Source organism: Pelodiscus sinensis, chromosome 2, assembly GCF_049634645.1.
Source record: "Pelodiscus sinensis isolate JC-2024 chromosome 2, ASM4963464v1, whole genome shotgun sequence".
NCBI classification, from domain to species: domain Eukaryota; kingdom Metazoa; phylum Chordata; order Testudines; family Trionychidae; genus Pelodiscus; species Pelodiscus sinensis.
In genome coordinates this window covers 79,550,538-79,567,351 of record NC_134712.1, presented here as the reverse complement: position 1 = coordinate 79,567,351, position 16,814 = coordinate 79,550,538, and the positions used below count along the sequence as shown (strand labels likewise).

At 42.3% G+C, this 16,814-nt stretch overlaps 1 protein-coding gene across 1 annotated transcript in view; it reads left to right on the top strand.

Annotated features, from left to right (window-relative positions):
• COLEC12 (collectin subfamily member 12) overlaps positions 1-14,953 on the top strand; it is a 131,587-nt gene extending 116,634 nt beyond the window's left edge. The window contains exons 6-10 of the mRNA XM_014581524.2: positions 1,872-2,351; positions 2,773-2,909; positions 4,712-4,821; positions 6,480-6,625; positions 7,774-14,953. Coding sequence (XP_014437010.2) covers positions 1,872-2,351; positions 2,773-2,909; positions 4,712-4,821; positions 6,480-6,625; positions 7,774-7,778 — 878 coding nt within the window. The 3' untranslated portion in view covers positions 7,779-14,953. The remainder of the gene's footprint in view (positions 1-1,871; positions 2,352-2,772; positions 2,910-4,711; positions 4,822-6,479; positions 6,626-7,773) is intronic.
• Positions 14,954-16,814: the final 1,861 nt, after the last annotated feature.

Sequence of the window (16,814 nt, the reverse complement as noted above, 5' to 3'; positions counted from 1 at the left end):
CCATCCATCCCATGATTCTAACATAGCCCTTAGCTCCTTCATTTCCCCCTTTCATCATCCAGGTGGCCTGTGGTTCACTCCCAGTCTGTTTCTTGCTTCATGGAGCAACAATTCCAAAGCCTCTCTAGGTATGTCTACACTACCACCCTAGTTCGAACTAGGGTGGTAATGTAGGCAACCGGAGTTGCAAATGAAGCCCGGGATTTGAATTTCCCGGGCTTCATTTGCATAAAGCCGGGCGCCGCCATTTTTAAATGTCCGCTAATGCGGACTCCGTGCCGTGCGGCTACACGAGGAGTAACGGTAACTTCACGAGTAACTTCACGAGGAATAACGGTAGTTCGGAATAGGAAGCCTAGTCCGAACTACCTAGTCTGTGCCGCGTGTAGCCGCGCGACACAGAGTCCGCACTAGCACACATTTAAAAATGGCGGCGCCCGGCTTTATGCAAATGAAGCCCGGGAAATTCAAATCCCAGGCTTCATTTGCAACTCCGGTTGCCTACATTACCACCCTAGTTCGAACTACGGAGGTAGTGTAGACATACCCTCTAATATTGTGGTGCATTCCATTTTGAGGCTTTTTTTTTAATCTTGCTCCACTATCCCAATATATCACTGCTAAATCCTATGGACACCAAGACAGTGCTGCTCTTACTATATCTTGTGGTAGAGTGAAAGGAGAAGTGTGGTTGGAAGCAACAGGGGAATAGAGCAAAGGGAGAAAGAACATAACAACATGGGAGTAGAAGAGGAAAGAGAATATAAGGAAGAGTGAAAGGATAAGATGGGAAAGAAGAGATAATAAAGGGTGGTTTGCAGTAAGCCTCATATTTCTGGGACCAGTGATCCACTTAAGGCTGCTGGGAGGAAGCTGTTAAAAATTCTCTCCTTCCCCCACCCAATGTCATAGATCTCACTTCCTTACTCCAGCCCCCTACCCATATCAGGAATGAGTAATAAGATGGCAGTGGTTCACCAGGGTTAGCCCCTGGCAGGCTACCGTTACTTTACTTCCTTGTGCCTCCACAGGAGCAGGCACTTGCAGCTCCCGTAGGTTGTCCATCGTAATTTCCAATCAAAGAAGCTGTGGGAAGTGGTGCAGACCCGGAGTCCATTTTCCACAGCTCCCATTGGCCAGGAAAAGCACACTGCAGCCAACAAGAGCTGCAAGTGTTCATACTTGTGGAGGTGCAGGGTAAATACTGCGGTGGGCAGTGTGCCGGGGCTAACCCTGCTGAACCGCATCCAGCCCACTGGCCGGTTATTGCCCACCACTGACCCAAATACAGATTGCTAACCCCCTCCAAATTGCCCTTCTAAACATCTTTTTTGCCACCTCCTTCACTATTGTCTCTATCCCTTTTTATGCTGCTCCTTCATATTAAAAAGCCTTCTTTATTCTTCTGTCCCAAACAAGCACTCATTCTCTTCATTCAGATTCCTTCTTCAGGCTGCCATGAAGCCCATCAGTGTCAATCCACCAAAGACAAAAAATGCCTAACACTACATTTAGAAAACAAATGATAGTCGTATCTCTTTGAAATCCATGGCTCATCTGATCATCTGGAATACTATGTGTCTCTTTTTCTTAACTTACAAGGCCTGTCCAGCAGGGCCCAAGTTTCTTGTGTCATGTAGAGCTTCAAGTGCCTTGAGGAGGCTCAATAACTAATAAAATATAACTAATGATTGTAAAGAAATTCACCTCTTTTTTTCTAGACCAACTGTATTTTTACATTGGCAACTCAAGTTTCTTGGGCTCTATTACTGCATGTAGGGTATTGAATGTCCACATGATTTTAATCTCTGGTATATTGAACACTCTTCCTGGTTTTTGTTTCCCTCCTCTACATGTTTTAATTATTTCAGGACCTCCAGGTCCAAGAGGACCTAAAGGTGACAGAGGACCCCAAGGGCCTCTTGGTCCCACTGGCCTAAAAGGGCAGAAAGGAGAAAAGGGTGAGCCAGGGCCACCAGGACCTGCTGGTGAAAAGGGCCCAGTTGGGCCAATCGGGCCACCAGGAGAAAAAGGTGGGAAAGGTTCAAGAGGATCACCTGGTTCCAAAGGTCAGAGAGGTTCTACTGGCAAGACTGGTCTGCCAGGACCTAATGGAGACCCAGGACCACCGGGACCACCTGGCAAAGATGGTCCTCCAGGTCCACCAGGTCCACCAGGATTTCAAGGACTGCAAGGAACTGTTGGAGAGCCAGGGGTACCTGGTCCTCGAGGACTGCCTGGTCTGCCTGGCGTGCCAGGGTTGCCTGGGCCCCCTGGGCCTCCTGGGCCACCAGGTCCAGGGATGCCCATGGCACTGCAAAGTGAGCCGACATCAACACCTGAGGCTAATGGTAAGTTATCTACTCACCCACCTACTTTCTACTGATAGGCCCATCTGCCCAAATAGGTGTTTTTATTTCACCTACCACTATGATTGTGGGCTAGTGTTAATCTCTGTTAACTTTTCCTTAGACCCACCAGTTCTCAAAGATTCTTAATGTTGACCACAGGTTCCCCTAGCAAAGTTGTGTCTGCCTGACTTCTTTCAGCTGCTCTGGAGTTTGATTAAAATGCATCATCTCTAAAGAGATGGCACCATTGCAATGAATAATGAGCAGTTCTCTAGGCATGCAATTTAAGCTATGTTCTACAATGCAGGGCAGCTTTCCGGTAGGTGCATTTTCATTGGCTCAGCACCTAAGAATTTCAGATCTGACCATGCTTTAGGACAGTTTAAAATCCCCAGTTTAACAGCACAGTTTCATGTCACAGGTTGTCCTGCTCACTGGAAGAACTTTACAGGAAACTGTTACTACTTTTCATCTGAAAGAGAGGTCTTTGAAGAAGCAAAAGTTTTCTGTGAGGAGAAGTCCTCACATCTGGTTATCATAAACAACAGAGAGGAGCAGGTAAATAACATGCTGCTTTTCTGAAAGCTATAAGGTTTGAAGGTACTTTGAGTCTGCAAATTACATGGCAGTAAGGAAGTTGAGAACTTCATGAATTCATATGGTGAAATTAACACACTGAGTTACCCCACTCCCAATGTTGTACTCCCATGTCAGCACTTAGGATACGCCTAAACCGCGGCGCTATTTCGGGATACATCCAGTATTCCGAAATTGCATTTTCTGCATCTTAACAGCTCGCCCGTTGTTTCAAAATGCATTCAAAATTACACGCTTGCTATTCCAACATACCAGTAAACCTTGTTCCATGAGAAGTAAGGGACTTGTTGGAATAGCAGTCTATTTTGAAACTTGGCGCTGTGTAGACAGCACCAAATTTCTAAATAGACTAGCTCGAAATAAGCTATACAATGTGTGTAGCTCCAGTTGCATAGCTTATTTCGAGCTAGCGGGGCTGTGTAGACACCCCCTTATTGAGAAAAAGAACAATGTAGGAGGCAGTGGGCCTAATCCTGAAAGTGCTAAATGCCTGCCACTGCAAATTCAGTGGGAATTGTAGGCACTTGGTGCCTTTCAGAATCAAGCCCTTTGCCAGTGGCAGATTATCTGAAATACATTTGTTCTGTGTTGCAAATAGTTATTTTTAAATTCAATCATTAAGATAGACAACTTAAGCTTTTATTATGATCTATAGATCATCTGTAGGGAGAGCAGCAATAGCAGATGATAACCATATCTTACATTATTATCTGCTATAATTGTTTGGTAGCCAAACATACCCTTGCTATGCAGGAGTGGTGCAATAATGAATAACTGCTTATTTTTTCTTAATTAAAAAATACCATTGGTGGTAGCCTTCCAAATACCCACTTCTCACAGGACGTTTTTATTCACAGACAAACAGTGCCATTGAGCCTATGGGGATGCTTTTTGTCATTTCAGTGTAAGGATAAAAGTGTAATTGTTCAGTATAATGACAACAGGTGGAATCAAATCTGGGACCTCTCTAGCTTAGTTTTACTTCATGGGCTGAAGATATAGAGCAGACTCATTTTTCTCTCTGTAAGTAGACTCAGAGCCACTACATGAGACAGTGCACCACACCCAGCAGCTGTGGGAGTTACATACTTCACCCTAGCTGAGGAAGTGGGTCCCAAACTTCAAATACATCCCTGTTGAAATCCTGGACAATGCCCCCACTTTTAACATTTGACAGACAGGATTGAACCTGCGACCTCTGAAGCTCAGAGCATGAGCCTCTACTGAATGAGCTAAAAGCCAGCTAAGGTAGCTAAGGCTATAGAGCAGACTCATTATTCTCTCTGTAAGCCCTGGTCTACACTAGGGAGTTATTTCAGAATAAGTGTCTACACTACCCAGCCCTTTATTTCAAAATAATAGACTTGTCATTTCAAAATAACTCCTGCTTGTCATGAGGAACAGCACTATTTCAAAACTGTTATTTCAGGAGTTATTATTTCAAAATAATTTATTTTGAAATTATTTCCTAGTGTAGACATGTCCGAAGTGGACTTGGTGCCACTAAATGGGATAGTATGCCACATCCAGCAGATGTGTGGGTTACACAAGCAGCATACACAGGAGTGAGAACAAAGGCAGGTAAGACCCAAAACTAGAAAGGAGAGGTAACCAAGAAAGGAGTGAAGTGATTGAGCCTTGGGAATGAGAAGAGGAAGAACACTTTTCTTATTCTATCTTCAAAAAGCAAAATCTATGCAAAGCAAGTAATTGTGCACTCTGAGAAACAGACAATTGAAATCACAGATCTCTGTCCCTTACAGCAATGGGTAAAAAGACAGATTGCTGGGAAAGGTAGCTTCTGGATTGGACTCACAGATACAGACCAAGAGAATGAGTGGAGATGGCTGGATGGAACCTTACCAGAGTACACGTAAGTGTTGAAAAGAACCGTGTTGTTTATTTTCTGCAGGGTGCTACTGTTCTTGCCACTACTTTACTAGAGATCTGCAGTATCTAGAGATGAGTTACTGGATGCCAGTGAAGCAATACTTTATCTGGAAGTGGTGTTGATATTGTTTTTCCCACCCCTATCTCCCACCTCCTCTTTCCAGGCACAAACCTTTATTTCCTTGCCAAAAGGAAAATAGAAAATAGAATATCGAATGAAAGAATCAGATAACCGCACAGCATGGAATTGCTTGCCAGTGTTTTTACAAAGTGGCAGTTGGAAAGGCCAGTTGGCATTTTGGTTTTGGTTTAAATTTTCCTTGCTTGTATTACAACTGGCCATAAACAGAGAGCTCATTCTTACCAAAACCCAAACAAGTTCAAGGTATTAAACAGAAGCAGAAGGTCTAAAGCAAGGATGTCCAAACTTCACTTACCTGAGAGCTACATTGGCAGGTAGCCAGGAATCCAAGAGATACACCAAATTGGTATTAAATAGAGCAGGATGCAGCCACCCTAATTTTTAATGCAGTGGAGTGAACCATAGTGACTATAAATCTCAGCATGCAGTGCACGAGAAAAAATCATTGTTGTTTGTTATAAATGATTTGCAGGGCTCTAATTTGTGGCTACTTTGTTTTTGGTAAATCCTACCATTATTCTCTCTCAACTTCAGTTGGCTACAGCAAACCCATGGTCTGTGTCACCAAAGATTTCTCTTGTGCTGTGTCTTTAAGGTCATCTGGTAACCTCAGAACTGTCAGTCACTGTCTGTGATTCATTATTTCTGGAACTCTGTATTTCTTCCCAGACACTTGGGCAGGCTCTTTGTATCAGGCAGGCATATAATTTAGCTGCTTATGGCACCATGTCAGACAACAACCACAAGCTTCTATTCAACAACCTGTTTCTTTAAGAAAACTGACCTTTTAAGTTTTGAGATTGGAAACACATCTCATTTATTACATGAAATCAGAATTGAGAGTTTTGCTTCATCTAGCAAGGGTACTAAGTACTGTGTCAAATTTCACTGTCAAGGTTACTGGCCTCCAAATAAAGCCAACTTTTAAAAAATTTCTTCTGAGTCTGAACATTCATTTCCCATCCAAACTGAGGTCTACAAAAGATAGATAAGTTGAGGTTTTGCAGCTAGAGAGGTCCATCACAATCAAGGCAGGATCTGAGTTGCAATTACAGGTGCCTATTTTGCCACCTTTCTCTGCTGTGTCCCTTTTGTGTTCTTTTTAGCAGACAAGGTATTGAAATAATGTAAAATCCCACCAGAAGACTGTTGGATGTTTCAGTACCGCTTGCCAGTAAAAATGAACTAGATGTACACAGTGGAGCAATGGTGCCATGTGCATATGGCATGCACTCTCCTCACACTTGCATATATATATCCACGAACCAAAATAGAGCTAATTGCTTGAATTTTAAGCTTTAAGCCTTCACGTGCAAAGGCCGAGTAGATTTCCTTCTCTGCAACACATCTGTTTTTTATTTTCAGTAGGCGTCTTGTAATGTTTGTTGAAGAGCATATTTCCAGTTCAGAGCCGATCTCATGATGTTTTTTGCTAATCTCGTTTGTTGTGCATGTATCATGTGAGGCTACTTAACATCCACTTCTTATTTTATTGAAAGAAACTGGAAAAGTGGGCAACCTGATAACTGGAGTACAGGGCAAGGGCCAGGAGAAGACTGTGCTGGATTGATCTCTGCTGGGCTCTGGAATGATTTTCAATGTGAAGATGTTAACAATTTTATTTGTGAGAAAGACATGGACAAAGGTAAGCTAGATGTTCAGTTAAAAGAGTTTAATCATAGTCACAAAGAGCCACGATTGCACAGCTTGAGGAGAGGAGAGCCATAGAGCCCTGCAAATCCGTGGATGTCTGGTTTCTATCCATGGATGTGGTTTACCTGCAGATTATTTTTGTAGAGGTGGATACAAATTTTGTATCCATGCAGGGCTCTAGAGACCCCTACCCTCTGGGCAGGTACTGTGGAGCTGATTTACAGGCAGTGTGGGCTTCTCACAAATGAGAACTCTATTGCCTGTAGCAACTCTATGCAGATCTCACCCCAGCAAGCACGAGGGCTAAACACATGCCAAACACTTCCCTGCTGCCGGGAAGTGTTTGGCAACTGCTGGGCTTCTCTCCTTCAACTGACACCCACTCACTCTGTCTGCTGGGCAGGAGTGTAGGCCTTGTCCAAGTTCTTTAGCTGACAGCTCAGTATCACTTAATGGCAGCTGGGCAGGGCTGAAATCACAGATTCTTTTACTGAGCAAAAACATAAACACTACAGAGTCTCTTTCAAGGTTGAGGGATGCACTCGCCATAGAACCCCATTGCTCCACAGAGCTTCTTAGGGCTCTGGTTCATGATCACTACTAGAGCTCATTATATTTTTGTTCTGATTATTTCGTTCTTTAAAGAGAAGTTATTTTACAGCCTGCCGGAAACATTAATTGTTTAAATAAAGCTTTTTTTCCCCTCAGAATATTTTTTGTCATGAATCCCTGGCTGCTGTGATTGCATAGGTAGAATTTCATAGGATGTGGTAGAAACGCCCAGCTGGAGCCAAACTTTCAGATACTGGCTCTTAGATAGCACCCACAAAAACATCTGTACACTCTTCATATGATTAATCCTGTGTGTGCAGAGTGAGGCACTGCTTCTATGCAGAGTTCTCGTTTTTTCATAGATTAATATGTATTACACTAGTTGAAGTTCAGGTTTTGAAAATATTAGTTCTTGGTGTACAGTATCTGAATATGGGTCATATTTTTAAAAGTTCTATTCCGTGAAAACCAAGACTGATATGAGAGAATTTTCCAAAGTTCTCTGAATTCAATAAACCTCTTTGCTGATCATTTATTTTACCTTTACAAGCCTTACACCGATGTTCCCTTTTTTTTTCTCTCTTGTAGTTTAGGCACCTGGATTATAACAAGTTATGAATTTATGGACACAAATACAGATTACTACAAATCTTATGGGTCATCATCTCCTAACAAAATTGAGAAGGAAGCACTGAAAACTGGCATAATGCAAAAAAAAATTCAGCAGCAACTCATCTTCGCCATCTTGTGATTATTCAAGGATTTTAGACCCATAGCACAGTGCATTTATTGGAAATGCAGTTGGACTGAATCAGTTACATATTTTTGTCCATCTCCATACAACTATGAGTTTTGTCTTCAAAACATGAAATATAGCAGTCTGAGTAAGACTCTTGGTCATTGAGCTACAGTGGGAAGCAAGTAGGAAATACATATAAAGCTACAGTAAAAACAGTACATTTCATTTGCTAAAATCCCAAATATAGGAAAATTATACGGATACACATATATAGTATATAGATTTTATATAAATATATATATAGTCAAGTTCTTATCAATAATATGGGATATACTTTTAAGAGCTTTTAAAACTTTGTATTTTTGTACAAAATATTTGCTTTTTACATTTGTTCTTTTTTATTGTCTTTAAAAAAAATATAGTACACAGGGACCAAAGAAAACAGTAAAAGTAGTAATCATAATCAGTCTGTAGTTAGACTTAACTTTGATCAGCTATAGAAAAATATTTTCCAGTTAAAAATGCTTTTTTTTCGCAGATGAACCACTTGCTTAAATAACTTTGAAGTTGATTTTATACAGTATTTTTATGCAAGTCTAGGCTGTGTGAGTATCAGTTAAGTAGATCAGGGACCAGATATTCATGATAGCCATAAATCACAGGCAGCCAGTTAACCATCAATGCACTGCTGTACAATATGGGTTATGTTAACACAAGACACTGTGATGCCTGCCTTAATTTCTTCCCTTCTTCTCTTCCTGTCTCCCTGTTTACAGAAAAATATCAAACAGAAGAACATCTCTAGATTTTTTAGAAATATTTTGATTATTCCTCTTGATTATTAAAAAGCTATTTTTAGAAGCTCTGCCATAACGGGTGCTGCTTACTACTGAAAGTCAAGCTAAGATGACATGAAAAGATGTTTATAAAATAGAAAAATATGAGCATACTGAAGTGTAGTAGGTGGTTTTTAAGCTGGATTTTAAAATGTGGTAATAAAACATGGTGTATTCTAAAAGGTCAAGTCAACCTGCATTTCTCCAAAATGTTTTAATGTAAATTAATGTCATGTCTTTGTTGGCTGAGTCCTCCCTTGCCAAAAAAACTAGCCAAATTAAGTAGGCTGCCACCAGACTCTAGTAGAGTTAATGGATATCACTTTCCAACCCACTTCCTCCATATCCCTAAAGAGCCATTACTTAGACAGCAGCAGCACTGCCTATCTTAAACAAAAAAATAAACAAATATTTAACATTTATTAACAGAATCCACATGATTTGGTTTCTACTTTGCTTATTCTCGGTGAGGCCACATGCTATACCATCATGCATGTTCTTTTGGACCCTTTTGGAAGAGTTGTTTTTCTACTGCCTCATGACCTCCAGTTTACCTTGGCTGAGTACAGATAAGCCTGTTGAAATACTCCAGCTCTGCTGGAAGGAGACAAGATTTTGTAATTTATATTTTCGGTCATTGTTTATAAGACTAACCAATTAAAGCTCCTTCCCTTATTGGCTCTAGAGCTCCCTAGACCTAAATTCCATACTTTCTCAAAAGTTCATCTTCCTCTTCCGTAATGTCAATTATAATTTATTCCGAGAAACTACCAGGAAAGTAAAATGCAGAAATCCATTGGGTATATAATGAGTATGAAAAATGAATCCACCAGCACAGTTAATAGTGAAAAGTCATTTTAGAGGCAGTGCTTTTTCTAGAACAAGTTAAATATCCTGATGAGTTGTCTTTTTGTCATGTATTGACAGATGGTCTGTGGTCATCTGATGATCTATGAATATTATATGGTACCTATATACACAAATGTGTGTAAATTCATAGCATTGCTATGTTTAAATATATATTTTATAGTAGATATGAGATTAGCACAGCATCTTTAGACAGACAGGGACCATATTAATTCTCAGCACTATAGTAGGACCCTTCATCCAACCTACAAACATTCATGAACAAAGCTTTACAGAATCTTAGTGCTTTAGAGAAGTATTAATATCGCCATGATAGTGGCTGGAATATGGAGGCTTCATTCTTAATTTACACCAATATAACTCTGATTTAAGTGGAGTTGCTCCTGATTTCTGCTGGTGTGACTGAGAGACATACTAGTCTCATAGCCATAACAAGTTCAAGGCAGAGCTGTGAATAGAACTCAAATCTCTTGGCATGGGACTGGGAGACTTTACTATAAGGCAGGCCTGGGTAAAATACGGCCCATGGGTCAGATCCGGCCTGCCAAGCCCCTGGATCCGGCCCATGGAGGCAGCGGGGAGCTCCAGGCAGGCTCCCCACTTGCCCTGCAGCCCTGTGTGCCATGCAGAAAAATGGCTGCAGAGCTCCCTTTCTGTTTTGAAACTGGAGGGGAGGGGGGAAGTTTTAGGAGCCCCCCCCACCCCCAGCACATTCCCATTGGCCAGTTTCTGGCAGAAACCAGCCATTGTGAGCTGCTTGTTAGAATAACAGGCAGCTAAGAAGAATCACACCCTTTCTCCTCGGCTCAGTTGTCCATGAAGCACATGTCCAGGAAAGCAGGCTGGTTGGCTGGGAAACATTTTAAGCTCTGCAGGCAGGCAGGCTAGTTTGGCAGCTGACAAGTATGTCTCTTAGCCACAGCCTGCTTCTGGTACCTCAGCCCTTTCCTGCCCCAACTCCCTGCTCTGCCCCCCCCCCCCCCACTCAATATACCCAAACCTTCTGTCCCCCTCTTACACCCATGCCCCCTCCCAGATCTGGCACCCCAATCTCCTGCCCCAGATCACAGTCCCCTCCTACCCTAGGTCACATCCCAAACCCCTGCACTTCAGTCCCCTGCTTTAAGTCACAACCACCTGCTTCATCCCAACTCCCTCAGGGTATGTCTACACTAGCCCCCTAGTTCGAACTAGGGAGGCTAATGTAGGCATTCGAAGTTGCAAATGAAGCCCGGGATTTAAATATCCCGGGCTTTATTTGCATCTTCCTGTCCGGGCGCCATTTTTAAATCCCCTTAGTCCGAACTAACTGCCCGCAGCTACACGCAGCAGTCAAACATTAACTTGAACTAAGGACTTAGTTCGAGTTCGAGTTAACTGTTACACCTCATTCCATAAGGCCATCTTTAATCTCCCGTGCTAATGGACATACTACAGTAGACTTCCGATAATCCGGAACCTATGGGACGTAGATGGTGCCGGATTATCAGATATGCCGGACTATCAGGAGGTACTATAAGCTGGTTATATATATACTGTATACATTATATACTGTATATAAAGTGTTCATAACCCTTTTTACTGTACATACTGTATACAGTATACTATAAGGTTTTAGGTTTTTTAAGCCTTTTTTACCCTTTTTGCTCAGTTCAGCTGCTGCCGCTGTTACCTTGTGACTCATTTTTTGCCGAAGCTCACTCACTAGGCTCTTGCCATTTTGATGCCGGACTATCAGGAGTGCCAGACTATTGGATGCCGGACTATTGGAGTTTTACTGTGTATTCTTTTTGAAAAAGATGTTTTTTTTCTCCCATAGCACATATGTTACAATGCTTTCAAGTGAAAATAGATTTTAGTAAGTGTTCCTCCCAAGAGCATTTATCTCCATTCATAGAGATTTCCCATTCACAGACTACCAGCAATTTAGAATAGTGAATTGAGCCAGTTTAAGGATGTAAAATATTGAGTAATAAATATTGTATAAAGAATTTAGATGGAGATTACATTCAGTGTAGTTCTTTTGTTACCCACTCTTAAGTCAGAAAGACCACAAGCCTGATTCTCAGTTACCTTGGGCCACATCCTCAAACATATTTAGCACCTAACTTGCATTGATTTCAGGAGGAATTAGGTACCTAAATATTTTTGAAGATCTGGGTCCCTGTTCCTATGCTTGGAGCAGAGGTAGATTCAGTGGGTGACTTTAAGTAGATGCCCTCTGCATGCACAGTTTAGATAACCGTCATTGAAAACCTGACCTGCAGAGCACAGGCAAGCTAATGCAAATTCATCAAGCAAATGGCCATTTGTCCAGCTTAGCCAGCATTCATACAAGAAAGAAAGAGAAATAGAATGTGGAAAAAGAAGAATGAAATCTCAAAATGAGGGTGTGGAAGTTCCCAGTACAGCTCAGGAAAGTGTCATGATAGGAAGGGCTATTCGCAAGAGTGCAGACTAGATGCCATGAGAGATCAAAAGATTGCCATGGGAGGCAAAGTCGCCATAGAGGATCTGATAAATATCCTCAGAGTAAATCTTGAATGACAGCACAAGTTGCGCAGAAGGTTACTTTTGTGTGAGAAAACTATTTTATCCAATTGTAGAAATGTCTGGGTAAGCTACATCCAGCTAAAATGGAACAGGCTATGTTCTAATGACATACTGAATATATATTTCCATTGTATTTTTAATGTAATATAAAAACCAATTGCTATTTTACTGATAGTATACATAACCTTATTAATTAAGTGGCTGGCATTGTAAATGTTATGGGAAAAAAAGTTGTGCCTTACAGCATCATGAAATGTGTGACCTCTTAACTGCTCTCTTTTGCTCACTTATTTGTTATGAACTGCTTTCGGCTGTTTAGAATTTTTCACATCCCTTCAATTTCCATAAATATCATCTAAAAATGTTCCAATGAGCACTAAATGGGAGACACTAAAATAAGGATTCTGTGCATACATATTCTGTGCATACATAAATAGCAAATTGGCAGATGTGTATATGGGTACAGGCTGAACCACTCTAGTCCAGCACTCTCTGGTCCGGCAATATCCATGGTCTACCATGACTTAGTTATCTGGATGTCCACTTAAAATGTGTGTGGCCAAATTTCCCACAGTCCCATAAAGTTTCTTTACAGCCATCAGTCCTGGCTCTCAGTGTTCTGTGGTGTTATTTAGCTCTAATTTACCCCTAAATGTCTTCTAAGAGCCCAGTGAGCAGTGGAAGTGTTGATAATGCTGCTAGACAATATTGATCTCCCGTGGTCCAGCAAATTCCCTAGTTCAGCACTGGTCAGATTCCCAGGGTGCTGGACTAGAAAGGTTCAACCTACGCATACAAATTGTCAAAAACATATCATATGTATTAAAAGCAAAGTTAAATGAAAGAATAGTTCTGCCAAATAAAAATTGTCCTCTCATAACAATTTTATACCCAGTACAGTTACTCCTGATTTATACTGAAAATGGGATGTAGGGTAAAATATGTATTGACTTGAATAGTGCAGGACAAGAACCCAAGTTAGTTATAAATAGTCTAGTTTCACTGTACTGATTAAACAGGTATGTCTGTTCCAACTTCGCTATTTTCCTAGATATCAAATGGCTCCACTGTTCTAATTCTTCTTTTCAGTAGACACTCTCTTGGTTTTAACAAGTGGTAAGAATTAGTCTTTGGTTTTATTAATGGAAATATGATAAGCTGCCTCAAGGGTGGTGCCAAGCGAAGGAATCTGCTTAGTTAGAATGGAGGCAAAGCCATATGGGACAGCCAGTTTGTTAACAATATATGATTAAACAAAAATGTTCAGCTCTATTAAAGCACCTTAGCTGAAAACCACAAAGGTCTCAGCCAGCGTCTGAATGTCAAATACAAAAAAAAAAAAAAAAAAAAAAAAAGAATCTCTCCATCCTTTATCCCTATGTTTTCTTCTCCTTTTCTTTCCCTTTGTTGATATTCCCACTTAGAGGAGAAGTTACTTTCCCCCCCATTAACCTCATCTTATCAACAGAATACAAATTTGGAAACTAATCTTCCCCCTTTCTGATTTCTTGATTGGGCCTTTTGGTGGATGGTAATACTGATACGACTTACATCAGGGGTGGGCAAAAGGGCTTCTGTGGATTGGTTTCAGCCCACCAAGCAGGATGATCTGGCCCACGGAGGTCCGGCCGCTCCCCTGCCCCCAGGCCAATCAGGGCCAAGGGACTGGGGAGCACACAGCACTTAGCCCTGGCAGTTGACTCTAAGTGCCACATGCCGAAGGGCAGGGATCAAGAGACTCCATGCCTCCTCTCATCCCCAGGCCAATCAGGGCTTGGGGGCATGGGGAAGAGGGCAAAGTCTCCTCCCGCACTGCCCCTACCCTGCAAGGAGTGCAAGTGCCATGCACTTTTTGCAGGACGGGGGCAGGGTGGGAAGACTCCACACACTCCCCTCGCCCCCAACCCTGATTGGCCTGGGGGTGGATGGAGCACATGAACTCTCCCACCCTGCAAGGGGCTTGGCACTTAGAGTCAACTACCAGCTGTTGCTCAGCTGGTGGGTGGTTCTGCAAGGCAGGGGCAGACTTCAGTGCTCCCCTTGCTCCCAAACCCTGATTGACCTGAGGGTTGTGGGGCAGCATGCGAAATCTCCTCCCACCACCAGGGACACAGGTACCTAGAGAGAATTTCCAGCTGTTCAGAATAGCTGGCGGTTCTCTCTGGGCAGGACAGGACCAAAGACTTCACATGTTCCCCCACCCACAGACCAATCAGGGTCTGTGGGTGGGGAAACATGAAAGTGTCCTGGCCCCACCCCTTCCGCCTGAGCCCTTCAGGGCAGCCCGGGTCTACTTCAACAATTTCTGAAATGGCCCCCGGTCAAAAATGATTGCCCACCTCTGACTTACACTGTATTGTACTTGACACTGTCAAAGTAATGCACATACATTAATTACAAGAAAGGCACAGCCAGTTAACAGGAACAGCCCTGCTGGAACCTTATTACTTGAAGTATATGTAAAGAGAATTGGAATTGACTATGCCTTGGTCAGACATCTCAGAGAATAGCTCCTCCCTTGTTTTGTCTCATTGTGCAAAGTTGCTCAGCAGCAGGCAGAGGTTCTTCCTAGGAACTACCAGTCCACCTGTCAATTCATTGCCTCACTTAAGTTTCCCATCTCTTGTTTAATGGCATCTAACACAAAGAATCCCTGATTTGGAAAAATAAATTCTAATTTGTTTTCTTTTTCTAGGAACCAATATTTTTTCTGTCTCAGAGATGAAGATAAAAGATTTGTTTTTCAAAATAAACTGTGGTTAATGTTCCAGAATTCATCTGAGATTGTTTTTATTCTAATACCAATAAAAGCCACAGCACTAGGCAACTAACATGAATATAGGTCTGGAAGGGACTGCCTGGGTTATCTGCAATCACAGGCAACCTGTCATATAATCCTGCTCATAAAGTTAGTCAAGGTCCATATTAAATCCAGTTAGGTTGTTTTCACCCATTACTTCAATCAGAAAACTGTTCCAGAAACATAATGCACAGTCTGCTGTTATTTGATAACTTTGCATAAGTTTAGTGTTTTCTTGTCTGAAGATCTCAGTGTCTATGAGTGCTTTCCTAAGGTAGGTAAGCATTCTAATCCCCATTTTTCAGGTGGAGTAACTGAGGCAAAGAGAGATTAAATTCTGTTACTTGTGAGTGTCTCCATTTTGGAGTGCCTGTTTCCAGGCAGCCAAGGGCTTGATTTTTAAAGGCCCATAGTTCTGCTGAAATCAATTCTCAGCTAAAAGTAATTTTTAGAGGTGCCCCACAGCTGATAGTATGCTCCCCTGTTTTGTTCCTAGTGCTAACAGAAGCAAATCCACTGCTACTGCTTCTCTCCCAGTACAACCAGGTGATTCTAATATGCCTTCTGAGGTGTTGCTCTGCAGAGCAGAGCTCACAGCTGGTGCTACAAACAGACTCAGCCCAGCAGAAAGGCATGACCAATGAACCATTTGTTATGTCTAGGAAAGGGTTAATGAATGACACTGCAGCTCCAAAATAGCCGTTAACCCTTTGCTATGTCATGTGTAGTCCCCTTACTAAAGGTGCCTCTACTTTTTCTGGGAGGATCCTGTGTGCTGCAATCTAGCCCTAGAGACTACAACTCCCATGAGCCCTTGAGGAAACCAGGAAGGGAAGGCTTGTCCAGGCATGTGGAGAGAGGGTCTCAGAGTCTAGGGACTCCATTTTGGGACAGAGGAGTTAGGCTGCTGTGGAGGAGCCTTATACAGTACTGGAGATGTTATGTTCCAGCTATAGCCTAGGACTAAGAGCCTTTGGGATTTGGCTCTAGCAGGCTGCTTCTGGGGCAGCTGATTGCCCTAGAGGGGAGAGACTCTGGCTGTGCCTGTGGCTCAGAAGGACTACACAACAACCAGCACACAGGAGGAGGCTGTAAGTAATGGGCTCTTTGGGACAGTGCTGCCTGGAACAGACCTCAGACTAACTGTGGGTCCAAAGAGAGGCAGAGTGTCCAACCCAGGGAACCAGAATTGCTGGCATTTAGTAGTGCCTGTTCCAGTGGCAGAGGGAGTTTTCAGTTGGCTGCACAGCTTGTACTAACACACTCACACAAGCAAGTGTCTGGGACTGTGAGCCCAGAGGAGTGCACTCTGGGGTGGAATAAATGGTGGCAGTGCAAATGCCAGCTAGATAAATTCCTATTACTTCTGTATACTTTGTTAATTTTATTCACTGTTACTCTGTTAAACCCTGTTTCTTTCAGTTAAGTAAAGGTGTGTTCCTTTTAATCTAATCAACTAGATGTATATTATTTATAATTGTTGTCCTGGGGTTAGATCCAGATTATTGCTGGAATATTTTTATTCCTGGAGGCTCCCAAGGCACACCATTAAGTGTGTACAGAGCCAGCCAGATGGAAGCACTGCCATTGTATATTCTTTATGAGCAAGGGACTGCAGCAAGGGAGTGGATAGGGAATCTCCAACTAAACAACATCACCACTGGGGTACTCAAGATCCCATTTTATGTTAAAACCATCAGGTGCCCAGGCACACCTGTGAGTGTGACATGCTCCTGAGTAACCTGGGGAGGAAAAAGGGGGTTACACATGTAATTGCAGTAGTCAGTTGAGTCTCATTCATCTTGAGGCATAGCCAAGGAAAGATGTAAACACC